General features: G+C 35.8%; 1 protein-coding gene across 1 annotated transcript in view; it reads left to right on the forward strand.

Annotated features, from left to right (window-relative positions):
* Nucleotides 1-19,269, forward strand: part of ABCB1 (ATP binding cassette subfamily B member 1) — an 87,175-nt gene that overhangs the window by 28,866 nt on the left and 39,040 nt on the right. Inside the window, exons 10-16 of the mRNA XM_051962356.1 lie at nt 6,805-6,976; nt 10,407-10,520; nt 11,873-11,983; nt 12,685-12,810; nt 14,632-14,835; nt 15,947-16,117; nt 18,461-18,622. Of these exons, the coding sequence (XP_051818316.1) occupies nt 6,805-6,976; nt 10,407-10,520; nt 11,873-11,983; nt 12,685-12,810; nt 14,632-14,835; nt 15,947-16,117; nt 18,461-18,622 (1,060 nt within the window). The remainder of the gene's footprint in view (nt 1-6,804; nt 6,977-10,406; nt 10,521-11,872; nt 11,984-12,684; nt 12,811-14,631; nt 14,836-15,946; nt 16,118-18,460; nt 18,623-19,269) is intronic.

Below are 19,269 nucleotides of genomic sequence, written 5' to 3' on the forward strand. Positions count from 1 at the left end.
ATTTATTTCTTAAGAGATATGTTAAGTCATTGCTAAGACATTTACAAGGACTTCAACAAAAGGGTTAATAGCTCAGACTCCTCCTCTAGATTTCCCTGTTCATAGAATTCAGGTTGGAGATTGGGTGTGGATCCGTTCCTGAAAGGATGAGAAACTGACTCCGTGCTGGAACGGACCCTACCAGGTGATACTGACCTCGGACACTGCTATTCGCACTCAGGAACAAGGCTGGACACACCACACCAGAACAAAAGGGCCTGTGGCGCCACCTTTATCTGAGTGGACAGTTGAAGATGGGGAGACCTCAAATTACATTTGAGGAGGGGACCTCCACTGAATGGGAATACAAATTCTGAATCCAGTGCGTTGTAACTGTATGACTTTTTTTTTCTTACATTAATTACTTTGGGAAACCCTCATGGGGCTTTCCCTGAGCTTTGGGTTTACCTATTTCCTCATGATAGCCATAGAAACCAGACCTTTACCTTCCAGAGATGAGAACCAGCTCCTCCTGCTCATGCAGAATATAGGGAGAACTTTAACTTATCAAATTGTTGGATCTGTGGTGGATCTCAACAATTGAGCTAATGGCCATGGGTACCTATCCCAACCTGGATCTTTAGTAACTGATCAGTCCCATAAGGGGACTGATTTCTGGAACTTAGAAGAGAGACATCAGTGGCCATTGGCAGAAGATAGGAAGGGAAATACTGCTTAAATCAGACAGGGCAAAGTTTGAAGCTGGGAAATAGTGTATATGAGTGGACTTAACTCTGGACAAGGTAAAAGACTTTTTCTTTCCTCATCTTGCAGTGGATACCCAAGCCTTCCGATTGGGCTTGGGTCGTTGTTGGAGCTCTAAGCTCTTGCACAATTCTTTACAAATTGTTGCGGATTGACAAAAGGCCTTCTTCTGGCTCTCTGTCTCTAAGAGATACGAGGGAGACTGCAAGGATTTGGAAAACTAAAAGTTTTTCCTATCTAGACATCAATGGGGTTGGTACAAGGTCACCCCAGGGACACCTGGGAAACATGGGACTCTGTTTCCCACATTTTTGAATACCTATAACCTAACAGGTCAATGGCCAGTTGCCAATTGTAGTTGGAGGAAGGAGCAAGGTTTATGTCACCTTTGTGGGGAAAGGTCCCCTAGGGACAAGAGACCAGCAATATTACCCTTTTACAAGGAATAGTTCAGACATATTTTCGAGGGAACAACCTGCTCTAATGGGTCATTATTGTATCTTTGGCTTAACTGCTTATACTCAGCTACCTCTTAATTGGACGGGGATTTGCTATATTGGACTAATAAAGCCAAAATTTTTCTTTCTTCCTGAACAGGCAAACCAATATTTAGGGATTCAGTTGTACGATGATTGGGAAGAAGGAAATGGGGTTTAGTTACCTCTATTACTCAGAGTGGAGATGCAAATGGTTGGGCTGGTGCCTGGCCTCCAGAGAGAATAGTTAAAGAGTATGGGCCAGCCACCTGGGCTCAAGATGGAAGTTGGGGATATAGAACCCCAATATATATGTTGAACAGAATAATTAGGCTTCAAGCAGTTGTAGAGATTATCACCAGATGGCTGAGGCACTAGATCTTTTGGCTGACTAAGCTATTCAAACCAGAGATGCTGTTTTACAACATAGACTTGTGCTGGATTATTTGTTGACTGAGGAAGGGGGAGTTTGTGTGAAACTAAATTTGCATATTTGTTGTATAAAGATTGATGACAATGGAAATCTAGTAAGAGAAATCACTAAGAACATTAGCAAACTTGTTCATGTTCCTGTGCAGGCCTAAACCTTACCGTTCAAGACTTCCTGGTGGTCCTGGCTTGGGGAGAGCTGGTGGAAGCAGCTCCTTTGGTTTGGCCTTATAGCTCTCAGTAGTGTTATATTACTCTCTATCTGCATACCTTGTTTGATCCGATTGATAAGCAGAATAGTCCAAAACTCATTATCTAAAATGATTAGGTTGGAAGAGAAAGCTGAAGAGTCTGTTAGATTGATGGTGTTAAAAGGACAAGGATGGGAGCCAGTGGTCTAAGAGGACCAACAAGAGCCAAAAGGGGATGAGGAATTCCATAGGGAATGTGAAGTTATATTACAAAAATTTGAAGAGATCTCAGTGTACAAATAAGAGGGGGGACTGAATGAGATGAGGTGAAATCTTTCAAGACAGTTGTGAAAATCGAGTAAGGCTTCATCTACTTCAGAGTTTGAGTAGGCCTGAAAGACTTTAAGCATTGAGTCAAGGGCATACTTAAGTCCCCTTCCTGCTATCCTCCCATGACATCATTTTCTCCCTATTTCAGTCAAATATGGGCACCTATGTACTTATTGGTCAAGTTCAATTTCTTGGGTAGTTCCCGAGTTTAGAATGTAAGATCTTCAGCCAATAAGGATGAGGGTCAGTGGTGGGAGGGGATATTTGTGTTAGGGATTAAAAATGTTGACCCTGCCCCCATGGGGCTTCCTCCCTTTGATTGTCTACTCGATGGATGGGACGCCCTTCTCTGGATGGGACGCCTTCTCGCGAGAATGTATAATAAACTTTGCTTTGCTTCTAGAGCTTTTTTTACTAAATGGTGACTCCTCACCATTTCTGAACCACACATAGTTATCAATCGGATCAAACAAGGCATGCAGGTAGGGAGTAATATAATACCACCAATAGCTGTAAGATCAAACCAAAGAAGCTGCTTCAGCCTGACTGGGGTGTAGAGCTGACTGCCCAGTGGGGTCCGTACTGAAAAGGGAGAGGAGCGAGTTGTAGGCAGGGGTGCTCGCAGCAGCAGCAGCAGCAAGTCCAAGTAGTTGGAATTTCATGGCTCAGAGTCTGGAAGAAGCAACTCTCACAAGTATGTTAAAATGCAAGGACTAAATATGAGTAAAAGAAAAAGAATAAACAGTTTATAGCGTAATAGATAGTAGAGTTAATATAGTAGTTAATAAAGGTTACTAAGGACAATAACTAGGAACCAAACCCAGAAGAAGGCTGAGGGCAGAATGAGGCTATCAAAAATGCCTCTGACGCAAACAGCTTTCCTAGGATAGATAGCAAACAAGTATCTATTTCCCAATAGATATTCCCAGTTTTTCCCAAGTTCTTGCTTTTGTTTTCTCAAAGGAGTAGGTACAATAGATAGATGTGCCCTTCAGGGAGTATGATCTCTCCCACAAAAATACTAGAGCCTTACAGGGGACGATTTTACCCTTTTTTTTTTTTAACAGGTGTTAACAAAAACAAAGCAGTTTGAAGTCCCTTCAAGGAGCACATGTTCAGGCCCTTTTCAGAATTTACTTGCCTGGGAGCTCCATGAGGAATACAGGAGTCAGGGAATTACAGTTGCCATGGTCAGGGGCAAACGATCAGCAACATTGCCAGCTGATCTATAAGCCTGCTTCCCTTCACCTGGAGTGAATTCCCCTTTATTTCATTTTCTCTGCATATTTAATGGAGAATTGTTTGGGTGTCAAAAGTTCTCTTTCCATATAGCCTCCCATGATCATGCAAAACACGAAAAACTCATCTGAAGACAGTATAGATCTTTAATAAGTAAGTCAGGGGTCTAGATTTGGAGTTCCAGAAATAGCCCTGCCTTCCATCAACATACAGTGTAAAAGGCTCTAGGCAGATTAGTTTAACTTTTAGGGTCCTAAAAAAAAAAACCTTAGCCTACTCAGGGCCTGTTGAGATTCCCAGCTTTCGATCAAAGAACCAAAGGCAAAGTGGGAGTGGCCCCTTACTTGTAAGGGGAAGTAAGCCTTTAGATAAAGAAACTCTAACCCTAGGAAGTAAAAAAGTTAAAAGATGTAATAACAGCAACCAAAAAGGCCTCCAGGGCTGGGCTACCAATTAAAATAACTACACACTTGTATTTTATATTTCATTGACTACTTGCTCTGATTACAGACATTTGCTGTAAGAGGAAAAATCAAGGACATGATTTATTTAAGGCAGTTTTACTTCAGGCAACTGTCCTAATTTTTTTTTTAATTTTATTTTATTTAATAATAACTTTGTATTGACAGAATCCATGCCAGGATAATTTTTACACGATATTATCCCTTGCAATCACTTATGTTTCGTTTTTTCCCCTCCCTCCCTCCTCCCCCCCCCCCCCAGGATGGCAAGCAGTCCTATATATGTTAAATATGTTGAACTGTCCTAATTTTTAATCATTCCACCTTAAACCAGAGTCGGGAATAATCAGGTGGGTTCTTATTTAAAAAAAAAAACCACTGGGAAATGGAGTCAGAAGGATCCCATCTCAGTTGAGACCAAGATAGTTCTCCCAGTTCATCCCCAAATGTCACCTTCCACCTGTAACAGCTTCTTTTCAGTAGCCTGCTTCAATGTTTTCTATTTTGATAGGTTGTTTTGGTTGAAATGTTTCAAGAAAATCCAGCCTCGTACAGATAGGTAGTTGGAAACAGGAGGAGCATTTTAATAAGCAAATAATGTCTTAGTATTGTTTTGAAAATGGATTTAGTCTTGAGGATGTGCTGAAAAGGGCTTGAAGATAGAAGTGCTAGGAGTCTTTGAGATTTTGAGAACCATCGACAAATCCTATTTTTCCATTTATAGATGAAGAAACCAAGTCCCAGAGAGTTTAGCTGCCCGCATTTAAAATAAGAGCTTCAGACTTCAAGTGTACTTAATTTTCCACTCAGTATCACCCAGTTCTGTATTTTGGAAGGTTTTTTCAAATGACAGAACAATTGTATTCATTTTATTTAGTGTCCTTTAATGCATTGAAACTACCAGTTTGGCATTGGAGGTAGAAAGGAGAGTTGGAATTCAATGGGATAAATTGTATCCATAGTAGTTAAACTCTGTCACAAATAGATCCAATAAAAAAGCTAATAAACCTGAGAGTTTTAACACTGAGGGAGATAACAAGACTAATCCTGAGGGGAAAATACTGTGCTTGTTGTCACTCAAAGAGAGAAAGTCCCTGAGTGGGCTTGAATTTTCACTGATCTTCATGAGCTCTTAGATACTCTGAGCTTCAAAATTATTGAAATACTAACTTAGATATATCTTTTAACATAATTCATATTTGTCATAAGGTAGTACCAGAACTGGAAAGAACAGTTGTTTTTTTTTTTTTAATGAAATAAGAGTTGATTTTGTATACAAATGATGGGTTTTTTTTTTTTTTAACCTCAGATATTTACTGGCCTTGTGGTACTTGGGACGTAAGTTATCCTTTCTCAGCCTCAATTTTTTATCTGTGAAATGAGACACATAATAACACTTATCTGCCAGAGTTGTGGTACAGATAAAATAATATTTTTATGAAACACTTTACAAACTTTAAAATGCCATATAAATGCTGGGTATTGTTAGTATTAAAGGATTTTGTTTAGTTCTCAAATCCAATCATGAATCGTGTTGATAGAAACTTTCATTCTATACATGTGTAGTTCTCATATAAATATATATTTCAGTTCTGTCATTTTTCAGTCACATCTGACTCTTCCCAACCCCATTTTTTTTAAAATTATAGCTTTTTGTTTACAAAACATATGCATGCCTAATTTTTCCAACACTGACCCTTGCAAAATGTTTTGTTCCAAATCTTCCCCTCCTTACCCCTACCCCCACCCCTAGATGGCATACAGTCTAATACATATTAGATATGTTAAAGTATATGTTAAATACTATATATGTATACATATTTATATAGTTATTTTGCTGCACAAGAAAAATCGGATTTAGAAAGAAGGTAAAAATAACCTGAGAAGGAAAACAAAAATGCAAGCAAACAATAACAGAAAGAATAGAAAGGCTATGTTGTGGTCCACACTCATTTCCCGTAATTCTTTCACTGGGCGTAGATGGCTGTCTTCATTACTGAAGTGGAACTGATTTGGATCATCGCACTGTTGAAGAGAGCCATGCCTAACCCTATTTGTTTTGTTTTGTTTTTGTTTGGCTGAGATACTTGAGTAGTTTGTCATTTCCTTCTCCAGCTCATTTTACAGATGAGGAAATTGAGGTAAACTGGATTATGTGACTTGCCCAAGGTCACACAGATAGGCAGTATCTGAAGCCAGAAGGGATAGAATTAGTTTTAGAAAGTTACAAAGGCAATTAACTTATTTGAAGTGGGTTAAGGGAATGGACCTTAGGGCTATGGCTATTAATAATGTTATTAAAAGGAAAAAAGAGCAGTTCGTAAAACATTCCTACTTTTACTTGTAACAACAAAAACCCGAGCATTTCCAAGTAATGGGAAAATGCCTTAAATGTGGTAGAATGAGTGAGTGAAATATTGATGTCATAGAAAGATAACAAACATGAAAATTACAACAAATTGTTGAGTGGGTAAGAAAAAAGCAACAGAAGCTAAAAAAAAAGAATATAATATAGTACTTATAAAAGTCAAGAAGTTCATGGATGAATATTTGGTATAAATTGTCAACTATTTCTGAAAATGCCATTTGAGTACATGTTGTGATAAGCTTTCATTTTCTTCATACTAGATCTCATGGGCATTTTCTGCTTAGTGTTTTCAAATCAAAGTGAATCGCGTGCTCTTTTAAAATTAAGAATATAAAGTTATAGAAGTTATGTTTTTTGACATCAGAAGTAACCCTTTTTCTAAGGATAAAAATTTATGCTTCAGTGAGAATAGAGACAAAAATTTATTAATTTAATTTATTAATTTAGATGTTGGATTGATGGGGAATATTTGGGTGGCATTATGCATTTTTAGGACATTGCTGAACTCGCATTGATTATTGCTCATGAGAGTGTGGATATTACTTAATTGCTGCTGTCCTTCATAGGTACAACAGAAATTTAGAAGAAGCTAAAAATATTGGGATAAAGAAAGCTATTACAGCCAACATTTCAAAGGGAATTGCCTTTCTATTGATATATGCCTCATATGCACTGGCATTCTGGTATGGGACCTCTTTGATCCTCTCCAATGAATACAGTATTGGACAAGTACTCACTGTAAGTGTTTTTGCTTAATATTTGCTCAAGAAATTACTAAGGCGTCTCCCTGGGCCCCCATTGGCTCATGGATAAAATGAGGGTAGATAAGATGGCCTCTGAGATTCTTTCTACCTTGAAATCTAAGATCCTCTGAAAATATAATCTATAATCTTTGTCATTGCTTAAGTAAAATCATTTAATCATCTAAGGAAGATTTTTCTAAGTTAAATTTTCTTTTAGTTTTAAAATTAACAATCATTTATTTTTTCTCCCACCTGGCCTTATCAGGAAAAAGAAAATCCCTTGTGACAAATATACATTGTTAAGCAAAACAAATTTCTACATCAGCTAATGCCCAAAAATTAGATTTAAATATTTTAAACTTAATAAGAAATTCAATTAATATATATATATATATACAAAATATATATATATATATACAAAATACATAAACCTATTAACTATTAGCTGCTTACATTGTGGTTCATTATGTCTAAGTTGCTAAAATTTAAAATCAACAATGACGTCTTTTGTTTGTACTTTTCAATTCTCTGTTTCAGCTGTGTACTTAGCAGACTTTTTTTGGCTGTTTATATAATTGAAGTCAGTGTATGTGCTCCTTTCACTTTAGCCTTTTTTGTTCTTCATAATTTCATATCAGTCTGTCTTTGCTTTGTTGTAATTTTCATATTTGTTATCCTTCAAGATATCAATATTTCACTCACTTGTTATACCACATTTAAGGCATTTTCCTTAAGGTTTTTGTTGTTACAAGTAAAAGTAGGAATGTTTTATGAACTGCTCTTTTTTCCTTTTAATAACATTATTAATAGCCATAGCCCTAACGTCCATTCCCTTAATTTATTTTTTATGTCATGTGAGTGGAGCTAACATTTCTAAAACTATTTCAAGTTGCTTAGATAAGTTTTTTAAAAAAAAGATTTTGAACATTTGTTAAGATTTAAATAGAATTTTTTTGGTCTGCACATTCGATTTCTTAAGTGCTCAAAAGGACTTTAGAGATCTTTTGGCTAAGAAATTTAATATTCTCATTTTTACAGATAAAGTAACTGAGTCCAAAGAGGTGAGATGATGTAGCCAAGAAGATACAGCTAGATCTTTTAGTTCTTTACCTCATTTCCTAGTTGCTTCTTGTCACATCTCAAAGTAGATGGTGCATATAACTGCCAAAAACTCCCTAATGAAAGATATAGGTGACTCAGCTTATCTTAGGAAATTTTTCAGAGATTGGTATAATTTTGTTTGCTGATCTCAAAAACAGTAGAAAAGCAATTTCTTTAATTTTATGTATGATATGTTCTGAGTCTTACTCCTCTCATAGAGAGGTCAGTCTAGTTGAGTGCTGTTATTACTTTCCCTTATAAATGTCATTCTGAATTCAGCCAATGAAACAATCTAGCTTGTAAAAATTGAGCCAATGAAACAATCTAGCCTGTAAAAATAGCCTATGTCATAGATGATTATGTTTCCATTTAGGAGAGCATCTTTTTTCTCTAATTATCTAGCTTGAGGCAAAAAGAAATGGGAAATATCTTAGTCATTTCCAGGCATGTTAGAAAGTGAAGGATTATTTTGGGGGGAGGGAAAATATGGAGTTCTTTTCAAAATATCATTTTTAAAGGAGGGGAATAATCTTCCAAGATATGTTATAATTTATCTTAGGGAGAATATAATTTAGAATGATGCTTTATGAATGTAAACATGATTTATACTTTGTCTATAAGAAATGTAAACAGTTTTAGTTTTATTTATTATAGAGATCCATATTGTTTAAAGTTGAAAAAAGGACTGGGGAGAGTAATAAGAGTGAGGAGGAGGGGCTAAATCCAAATGCATTTTTTAAAGAAATGTATTTCAGCATTCTTTCTCCAGGGCTGCCAATTAACTAGAATTCCACTATCTGAAAACCAGTTAACTCCACTGTAGTTAATGTTTTTAGTTGAAAATAAGGATCCAAATGATGTTTATGACCCACTCTTTCTCCATTAAGAAATAGGGATATAGGTTTATAATTTGAAATCTAGTCCATAAGCACTTACTGAGTTGCAACAACGTACAAGGTACTGATTAAAGTAAATTTAATACCTAACTCTTATATCTGCCCATCTTTGATGCTTCCATCAACTGTTTTCCAGGTCATCCTACCAACTTTTTCAAAGCTTTCAGTACTTTAATTATGCTTTTTCCCTCTATCCTATTACCTTCCTCATGGCTTTGAATATGTATATTGATAACTCATTGTATTAATATGACCTCCCAGTCTCCTCAACCAGCCAAAAATCATCATTTCTTTTCCATTCTTCTTTCTTCCTCCCCTCTTCCTTTCCCTTCTTCTCCTTTTCATCTTCTCCTTTCTTCTCCTCCTCCTCTTCTTTTTTCTCATTCTCCTCCTCTTCCTTTTTTTCCTCCTCCTCCCCATTCTCCTTTTCTTTTTTTCCTCCTTTTCTTTCTCTTCGTCTTCCTTTCTTCCACTTCTTTTTTACCTTATTTCAGTTTAATATCAACCCCCAAGCAGGGGAGGTGGAAGAGTCTTCTAAATTGAATTATAAAGTCCTTGGCAATCTGGTATCCTTATTAGACAATTAGAAAAAAAAATAGCCTTGGATAGGTATGTTAGATAGGAAACATTAGGTAGAAAATTTAGGAAGAGAATGCAACCTTGGACTTATTCCCTAAGAAGATAGAAAAAATAGTGAGTGTCTTACCAAATCAAGTCATGTTAAGGGGCCCTGGAGACATCCAATATAGTGCTGCTTGGCTCCCTAATTCAACAGGCAGTTCCCCAGAGACAGGCTAACCTAGATTCAAAGTGCTTTCTGTGTCTCATTTAAAGTACTTTCTGGATCTGTATAAATCAAAAGCCATGATTCATTAGCCCTACCACCATTTTGATCTTTAATATCCAGAAGACACAATTAGTTAAAAGCAAAGGCATTTAGTGAGAAGAGTAGACATATAGAAAGTAAACATGAAGGGAGCATAATATGTGTTGCGCTTATCTTCTCCAGGATAATTTTGAAAGGACTCTGGAAAAAGAATTGATGGAGTCCAAATGCAAATTCAACCTTTTTTTTCTTTTAACTTTATTATTCTTGGTGTTTTTGAGTTTTTTTGGTCAACATTTTCTTTTGTAACATAGCTAACATGGAAATGTTTTGCATGGCTACACATGCATAATCTATTTCCAATTAATTTACCTTCTTAAGAAGGAGAGGGGAGAAGGAGGGAGAGAATGTAGAATCCAGTATTTTTTTAAGTGCTACAAAATTTTCCTTACTTGTGATTGAGAAAAAATAAAGTAAAATATTAAATGTTAAAGATAAAATAAATGACTACGTAAAGAAATGTGAAATTGCTCAATAAAAAGGATTATAGTTCTTAAAAAAGGACTAAAGAACCTCATATAATTTTCTTTCCATTTACCCAGGTCTTTTTTTCAATATTAATGGGAGCTTACAATATTGGAAAAGCATCACCAAGCATTGAAGCTTTTGCTAATGCAAGAGGTGCAGCCTATGAAATCTTCAGGATAATTGATAATGTAAGTCTTTACTTTAATGTATGCATGCATATCACATACATATGTAACACACACACACACACACACATACACACACACACACACCCCAGTTGAGAATATCTCTCTCAAACATTTCTCTTCATCCTTATTTTAAAGTAGGCATGTTAACATTATCTTAATATGATCCAATATATAAAAATCCAAATTTGTAGATGTGAGGATACAAAGGGGCTAAGTAAGAACATGAGAACATAAATGTGCAAAGGAGATAATCATCTATGACATAGGCTAAATGTGCAAAGGAGTAGAGTAGAATAGAAGTATCCTGCATATATATTGTCAGACATGACTGATGTGTTGATTGGTTTTCCTGAACTGCTTCTTCATCTTTCTAGTTTTAAACCTTTGTTATAAGAAATATCTAGCTGGAATAAAGACAGTAAGAGTGATATAAAAACCAAGTAATATTAATAAATATAAGATTTTAAAAGAAAAATATATAAACACAAGCTGATTACTTTTTTAAAATTAAAGTCAGGCAGTTTTATTGCTTACAGGCATGAAAGTGTATGTGGTCCTACTGGCACATGTTAATAGTGGCTAGGCTTGCAGCATATGAGCAAATGAAGCAAATAGATTAAGTGACTTGCACAGGTCACACAGCTAATATGTATCGGAGGCTGAATTTGAACTCATAAAGAGCTCTTCCTGTCTCCAGCCCAATTGTTATCAAGCTGCCCAAGACTATACATCAATATTTCAAGGACCTGTGATTTTATTATTATGGGAACATAATAACAAGAATGTTCACTGTCACTCCTCCCTAAATTGCCTTATTGTAATCCATATAAAACTTTTATCCTTATAGACTCACATAAGGTTGTCCATTGTCCCATGGCATTCTTCAGATATCACTTCCATAGCCATTGGTTCAGGATGTCTCATGACTTTTGTTTCAATTTATTTATATATATGTAGCTTTAAGTGCTTGTTTGGTGCGGAACTGTTGTTCTGAGCAGCTTCCAATTATTCTTGAGCTGGATCAATAACAGGATGTTTTGCCATCACCTGGCATTTACACATTAATACATGGCTTGTGTGTTTTATTTCTTGGTACTACTTTTGTATTCATTGTTACCAGTGAGATATGGGGCTGAATCTTTTTTAATTCAACTCAACATCCTATTATGCAACACAGTGTTTCTCTGCCATATATGGTAACTGTATCTGATAATGTTACTAGAATTATGTTGTCCACTCTTTTTTTGTTGTTGTTGTTCATTAAGACATTGTACTTATATTTCTTGGGGAGAAGCAAATTCAATTTTGTGGCCTATAAGTATTCTCATTTTTTCATGTTTTATTTTATTTAGAATCCAACTATTGACAGCTATTCGATGAATGGCCACAAACCAGATAATGTTAAAGGAAACTTAGAGTTCAAAAATGTTCATTTCACTTACCCATCTCGGAAAGAGATCAAGGTGAGTGACTCGAAATTCTCAAATGAATCTATGTTCTCATCATTTTGCATTTTCTCTCCTGCAATGCAGATCATCACTAATCAATACTTGCCCTATTTATTTCTTGTGTATGTCCTCCTATAAGTTCTCTGAAGGATTTCTTGCTTTCTTCTAACAATGAGAGATATTAATGGAATGCTTGGGCCATTCGACTGTCATCTTTTGCTTTCTTAACTTGGGATTAACCAATCTTTTCTTTCTGTTACACATTATTCTGATAATACCTTTTATTCCTGTTTTTCTTTGAATTTCCTCATTGGTTATATATTTCAATCTGTGTGTACCTTTCTTGTACTTCTCTGTTGCCTACTGAGAAATAATTATCTTCAGTTTTTAAGGATTGTTGTGTACTATGTCTGACAGCCAAACAAGACTAACGGAATACTGATAATAAAGAGATGGGCTTTTTTGTTTCTGTAAAATAGATGCACAAATTAAATTGATCAGTTGTGTTTTAGAGAAAGAATTTTTGTCAAGATCCTATATTAATCTATTTTGGCCTTTTGCCTAAGAAACATGCAATAAAAATAAGTTCAAATGGAATGCTTAAGTTGAAGCAAAATATTGAACAGAAAACTTCTAAATTCCGATCAAGTTTTGGTAAACTCTCTATTTCTAAATGGCATTAATACTAATTATCTTTTTCTTACCTGTTTGTCCAGATTTTGAAGGGCCTCAATCTCAAGGTTTACAGTGGACAAACAGCAGCCTTGGTTGGAAGCAGTGGCTGTGGGAAAAGTACAACTGTTCAGTTGATACAGAGGTTATATGATCCCACAGAAGGCATGGTAAGAATCAGTTCCACCAATATTTTAAAGCACCTGTTGCATGTAAGGTACTCTGTACTTGGTAACTGGACTTTCAAGAATATGGAGTATATGGAATGATCAAAGAACTGACACCTCTGGCGTGCACTTGCCTAAACCCTTTTTCAGGGCTGTTTATTCAACTTCAGTATTCACCTGTTACCTTATACTAACTGGTTGGGTCTAAGAAGCTATAGCATGTACAGCAGCTACATCCTGGTAAAACCTATCTTAACAGACAGACTCAATCAGATTGAGGATATCCAAGAGGTCTCAGATCTGGCAGTGAATTAAGAGAACCTCTACCCTAAACATGGAAATACTTCTCCCTGGCAGACTGGGTAGATGAGCACTTAACAGTTGGTCATAGGAGGCAGCTAAGTGGTGCTATGGTTAAAGCACCAGCCCAAAAGTCAGGAGGTCCCAAGTTCAAATCTGGTCTCAGACACTTAATATTTCCTAGCTGTGTGACCCTGGGCAAGTCACTTTTAACCCTAATTGCCTCAGGAAAAAAAAAAGAAGAAGAAGAAGAAGAACTTGGTCATAGAACATACCAAAGTCGTCCATTGCATTCCAAGTCACCACCAGTTGCCTTAACTTTTGCCCCACCACTGGACTTTGATGACTTTGGATGAGTGAATCCAACAACTTTGTGCATCTCAGATTCACTTAAATTCAACTCACTCATGAGTCAAAACATCATCTATTGTAATTTCATTGGTCCTTTTTGCAAACAAAAGATGAACAACAACAAATCTACTAGTTGGATATAAAATACCACAGCTGAGATTTTTTTAAATGAAATTTGTGAAAGAAGTGAATCAGGAAAGGTATACACAATTATTGGATGTGATACCTACCCAAAATGAACCTTTAAAAAAAGATAAAGATACTGTCAGAGATGAGGAAGGAGTGTATTCTAGGTGTGGGAAATGAATGATACATATTCACCAAAGAAAAATTATAGATGGCTAAATTTGGGCTACAGTAAGCAGTCCAGTTTTAGCTGGAATATTAAAGATGTGAAGAACAATGTAAAATATGACTGGAAATTAAATTGCAAGTCAGATAGTCAAGTTTAAGTGTTATATTGAAGAGTTTTATTTTCCTTTAAGAAAAGGGAGCCACTCAAGATATTTGAGTGCAGGAGTGTCTTGAACTACTTTAATTTTAGCAGCTGTATAAAGAGGATGGATTATAGAGGAAAGAGAATGGGAACAGGAAAGCCAATTAGGAACCTATCAAAATTTTCTAGACCAGAGATAATTAATTTCTTGATTAGGGTGGTGGCCATGTGAGAAGGGGCCAGGTAGGTGGCAGAGTGGATAGAGAGTTATACCTGGAGTCAGGAAGACTTGAATTCAAATGTAGCATCTGACATTTACTAGCTATGTGACCCTTGGCAAGTCACTTTTCCTGTTTGTCTCAGTTTCCTCATGTGTAAAATGAGTTGGAGAAGAAAATGATAAATCACTCCAGTATCTCTACCAAGAAAACCCCAAAAGGAATCTCGAAGAGTAAGACATGGCTGAGCAACAACAACAGCAACAAATGTGAAAAGAGAGAAAATTAGAGAAGGGAGACATATTTTGGAATTGTAATGGCAAAACTTGGTGTTTGGATCTGCGGGCTGAGAGAGATGGAAAATCCAAGATAACTGAGGTGCCTGAGAAAATGGTGCTGCTCCAGAGAATTGACTTTTATCAAACTTTTAATTTTATGATACAACTCCTTAGTATTAGCTTGACATGAATCTTTTTGACTTACATAGATGTATAAAAGTGAGATTCACCTCTTTTCCAGGTCACCATTGATGGACAGGATATTCGAACCCTAAATGTAAGATATCTGCGGGAAATTACTGGAGTTGTGAGTCAAGAACCAGTACTCTTTGCAACCACAATTGCTGAAAATATTCGCTATGGCCGTGAAGATGTCACCATGGAAGAGATTGAAAAAGCTGTCAAGGAAGCCAATGCCTATGACTTTATCATGAAACTTCCTCATGTAAGAAATTTTCCATCCTAGATGTAGGTGCTTTAACGTGAGCCCCTGAAAGCTACATTTCTCCCTCTTACCTGCCCAAATTCAAGGTATTCTTTGGTCACTAGCTTTCCAAAACCGAAACTCATAAGCCTCAGTCTCATACTGCTTGTTTAAAAATATCAGATCAAATCATAGGACATGTGAATTCAAAGCACAAAGTATTTAATTAAAAACAGTTAGCAAAGAAAATACCACCATACAAATAGAGTCACAGTCCTTCTGCAGCCCATGTTAGAGGTAGGAGAGGAAACAAAGATATATAATCCAACACATTCAGGCTTCTCACTTTCAGCTCGGGTAGGAGACTTCTCTGTCTCCAGAGCTGCTGATTCCACACAAAACTGTTGGTGTTACCCTTTAGGTTACTTTCTCTGATACCCTGTCATCTGTTGGTTCTCCACTTATTCTAGCCTCAGATGTCTTCCTTACTCATGTGGTTATAGCTCTTCTTGTATGAAAGCACAGACTAATGTGACCTATTTGTGCTCCTTTGTTAGTCAGCCTCGCAGTGGCATTCATACAGCAAGAATCCCTCCACAAGTCAAATCTGACATTTTGACCACTTTCCCTTCCCCTTTGATGGTAACTCCCCAAGGCTCACCTGATATTCGGATTGGAGCAGAAAGCTACTTTCCCATCTTTCCATTAGGTGTTCCTAAAAATTAGCAATTACTTTCAGTAGGTTTACTTGGCAAGAATACAAAGGATAGGTTGGCTCTGGTGACTTTTGTCCCATAATCCCATAGCTGTACTCAAAGCACTGCTCTCATTTCAGTGATCCTTTGCCATTTTGTCTTCAGAAGTGTATATGTATGTGTTGCATGTGTATTTTGTGTACCATGTATACATATGTGAATGTATTCTGTACAATATGTATACAATGTGTTTGTGCAGGTTGGGGTGGGGAGATTTAATTGGACTATGCCATTTAGCCTGCTTTATCTGATAATGACTTTCCTTCTTGGTAATGTATATCTGGAACATGGAGTAGAGACATAGGTGTTCGTTATAGTGATCTACAAAGGAATATCGAGAGCTACTCTGACGTGTATTTCTCTTCCCTGTAAAATAGAAATTTGACACTTTGGTTGGAGAAAGGGGAGCCCAGCTGAGTGGAGGTCAGAAGCAGAGAATAGCAATTGCCCGAGCTCTGGTTCGGAATCCCAAGATCCTTCTGCTTGATGAGGCAACATCAGCCTTGGACACGGAAAGTGAAGCCGCTGTACAAGTGGCACTGGATAAGGTCAGTGAATTTCATTAAAATGGCTTTAATTAGGAATGGAAATAAGGATATGTTAATTTCATGCCTTTTTGAATTATTCTAAGAAAATGGAATTTTCTTGAGTAATTTCTAAGATAATTCCTCCCAGCCATCTAAAGAAAATATTCAGACCTTTGATTTTCATAAGCCAAATTTTAGAAAGAAAGAGAGAGAGGATGAAAAAGAGAGATATGGGGGAGAGAGAGGGGAGGATGGAGAGAAAAAAAAGAGAGAGGGGGAGAAAGACAGACAGACAGAAGGAGGGGAGAAAGAGGGAAAGGAAGAGAAAAGGGAGAGTAAGGGAGGGAAAGAGAGAAAGGGAAGGAGACAAAGGGAGAGAATGAGAATCAGTAGAAGGAGTGGGGAACAGATCAGAATATAGAGGGGGCTAATATTTGTGCCTTAATGTAGTTTTAAACTATTGAAACTTATCCATATATATGTACATAAAATCTTTTAATCTCCTATGCTTAAATAAACATCAGAATTACTAGCTGTACTGTTATTCAAAGTGTTACAAATAATTTTATTTATTTATTTGTGAGGTAATCAGGATTAAGTGACTTGACTAAGGTCACATAGCTAATAAGTATCAAATATCAGAGGCTGGATTTAAACTGAGGTCCTCCGGACTCTAGGGCTGGTACTTTACCCATTATACCCACTGTTCCATTACAAGTAATTTTAAACATAATTGTCAACGATGTATCAGTTGTAAGAACAATGATAGGTAAAGTTATTTTTACCGATTATTATAAGCACTAGTTTATTTCCTGTAGCTTCTTGTAAGTCATCACAGGTAATAGTATCTAAACTTTTGTTCCTCATTGACTCTTCAGAGAATAACAGTAAAATGTTATTTTTCCATTCTCTCTTAAAGATAAAATAACTATTTGTAGACTTTGGTCAATGTTATTGAAGCTGACAATATATGTAATCATAATTTAATGGTTAGACTGCTTACTTTATTATGCAACTTTTAAAATATTTATTGAAGTTAATAGTTATTTAAATTTAACATTGAAATTGTAGATGAGAACCAAAAATTATAGCTACAGCTACAAGTTTTTTTTTTTTAAAAGAATAATAATAAAATAAATAATTCTAGAAACCAGCAATACAGTTATATATATTTAGGTTTAGCATTACCATTATGTTAAGCTGTCCTTCAAAGAATCATATATTTAGAATTTAAAGGGACCTTAGAGGCCATTTAATTTATCTTTCTCCCCTCCCCCAAAACAGTATGGTGGCACAATGGATACAATGCCAGGCCTGGAGTCAGGAAGAACAGAGTGCTGGAGATTTTCCTTTAATTCTTTGAATTTTCATGAATATTAGTACTGTACATTGGAGAATTCAGGCTTTGATAGAGTCAGAAATTCCATTGCAGAGTTAATGTCACTGACCTTTATTTTCCTCTGTTTCCTTATCTGTAAAATTAACTGATAAGGAATTGACAAAAGTGCTCCAATATCTTTATACCAAGAAAACCCTAAATGAGGTCACAAGGAGTCAGACATGACTGAATAACAACAAAAATTTCTGTCCTCCTTATTATAGCTGAGTTCACTGAGACCTAGAGAGAGAAATCTATTTGCTTCAGTTTACACAGATAGCAAATGAGCAAGGCAGAATTTGAACCCAGGCTCTTTGATTCTGAATCCATTGAACCATGCTGCCTCTATGCTTTAAGTAAGATAAAGTGTCAATAAAAATTATATCTAAGATTCAAAACAAACTTTCAGGCCATTAGTTATTCCATTTGATGTAATACTATTATCAATGAATCAACAATTAGCTTATTAAGTGCCTACTATATAGCAGTTTCTCTGCTGGGTGTTAGGGATAAAAACACAAAGAATGAATCTCTCTAAGATAACATTATCACCAAACCTGAATAACATGCTTGGAAGTCATTGTTGTTTTTGGTACTCTTACTTTGAAAGATTCATGATCTTCTTGGTGTGGCTAGTCCCTCCATCAATGCAGATTATACCCTTTCTAATGGCTATTGATATTGTGCAATTCTTACATAGATCTTCCCATAAATTATCCCAAAAGGAGATATCCAGAGTCCTAGAGATTTTCCTTCAATTTTTGGACATTCATGAATGTTATGACCTTATTTGGGTTTTTCTTAGCAAAAATATTGAATGGTTCTCCATTTTCTTCTTTAGCTCCTTTGTACTGTACATAGGGTAAGGTGTGCTATTGTCAGGGTTAGCGGCGTTGCCTCCAATACCATATTTTGTTTATATCTGATCTTGAGTATGTTACAATTTTAAAAAATTTTTGTTTAATTCCAATTTGCTTTTTCCATAGGCAAGAGAAGGTCGGACCACTATTGTGATAGCCCATCGTTTATCTACAGTCCGTAATGCAGATGTTATAGTTGGCTTTGAGAATGGTGTAATTGTGGAGCAAGGAAACCATGATGAACTAATGAAACAGGAAGGTGTTTACTTCAAACTCGTTACCATGCAGGTACATTTTCACTATGTGTGTGTATGTGTGTGTGTGTGTGTGTGTGTGTGTATGTATATATATATATATATATATGTGTGTGTATATAGCTGTACATATATATAATATACACATATATACATATATAAGCTTTTCTTCATACACATGGGTTTTGTTATAATTTTTACTGAAAGTAAGTAACCTTTTTCTCTTCAAGATCACTTTTAAAAGGAGAAAAAATATTAGGTAAGAATTACTGCTGTTTTAAAATTTTGATCCTTAAGATAAGGTAACTGAACAAAAAAATTGTGAATATAAATTGGGAATGTGATTAAGGTCAAAGCCAAGACAAAAGTGATTGGGTCTCTGTAATTGCCTAAGAAAAATGATACAAAAGAATATACATAAGGAATCATTGCAGAAAAGAAAAGAGACTGATACAGACATGTGATATAATCACATTTTGACATTGTATTTCTAGATTCTTTTTAAAAAATCAGTTCTCTTTATGTCATTTTTTTTGTCTGCATGATTCTTATTGCATCTTATATCCATGATTTAATGATTTATCAATTTTATTTTTGAATTTATATAATACATGTTCATATATGTATAAATATATGCGTGTATGTTGTATGTTTCAATTGTGTTTGACTCTTCATGAGCTT

This window comes from Antechinus flavipes, chromosome 5 (assembly GCF_016432865.1).
Source record: "Antechinus flavipes isolate AdamAnt ecotype Samford, QLD, Australia chromosome 5, AdamAnt_v2, whole genome shotgun sequence".
NCBI classification, from domain to species: domain Eukaryota; kingdom Metazoa; phylum Chordata; class Mammalia; order Dasyuromorphia; family Dasyuridae; genus Antechinus; species Antechinus flavipes.